This window comes from Eimeria mitis, genomic scaffold, assembly GCF_000499745.2.
Source record: "Eimeria mitis Houghton genomic scaffold, Emh_scaff3850, whole genome shotgun sequence".
NCBI classification, from domain to species: domain Eukaryota; phylum Apicomplexa; class Conoidasida; order Eucoccidiorida; family Eimeriidae; genus Eimeria; species Eimeria mitis.
This window is the reverse complement of record NW_013572185.1, coordinates 1-325: the sequence shown is the minus strand read 5'-3', so window position 1 is coordinate 325 and position 325 is coordinate 1. Positions and strand designations below refer to the sequence as shown.

General features: G+C 58.5%; 1 protein-coding gene across 1 annotated transcript in view; it reads left to right on the top strand.

Moving 5' to 3' along the window:
• EMH_0070170 (uncharacterized protein) overlaps positions 1 to 117 on the top strand; it is a gene marked incomplete at both ends in the record, with an annotated part of 1,080 nt that extends 963 nt beyond the window's left edge. The window contains one exon of the mRNA XM_013498951.1: positions 3 to 117. Coding sequence (XP_013354405.1) covers positions 3 to 117 — 115 coding nt within the window. The remainder of the gene's footprint in view (positions 1 to 2) is intronic.
• Between the last annotated feature and the right edge of the window lie 208 nt (positions 118 to 325).

Below are 325 nucleotides of genomic sequence, written 5' to 3'. Positions count from 1 at the left end.
CGATGCAGCTGCTGTTGCAGCAGATCTCCACCTGCGCATGAGGCGCCAGCAGATAGCAGCAGAAGTCCTCGTACGTGCACTGCTGCGGCACGCAGAGTTGGCCTTGAAGTGGGTTGATGCTGTGAAGCTGCGGCTCCAGCAGCAGGCAAGGGCTCAGGAGGACGTTGTTGTGGGATTTGAGCAAGTGCTACTGAAGCTGCAGCAAACGCCACTCGACCCAATGTTGCTGCTGCTTCAGCAGCTCCAGCACGATGATCCTGTGCAGCGGCAGCAGAAACAACCGACAAATGCCATCCCTGCTGCCCCTCAGACTGAGCTGAGCAGT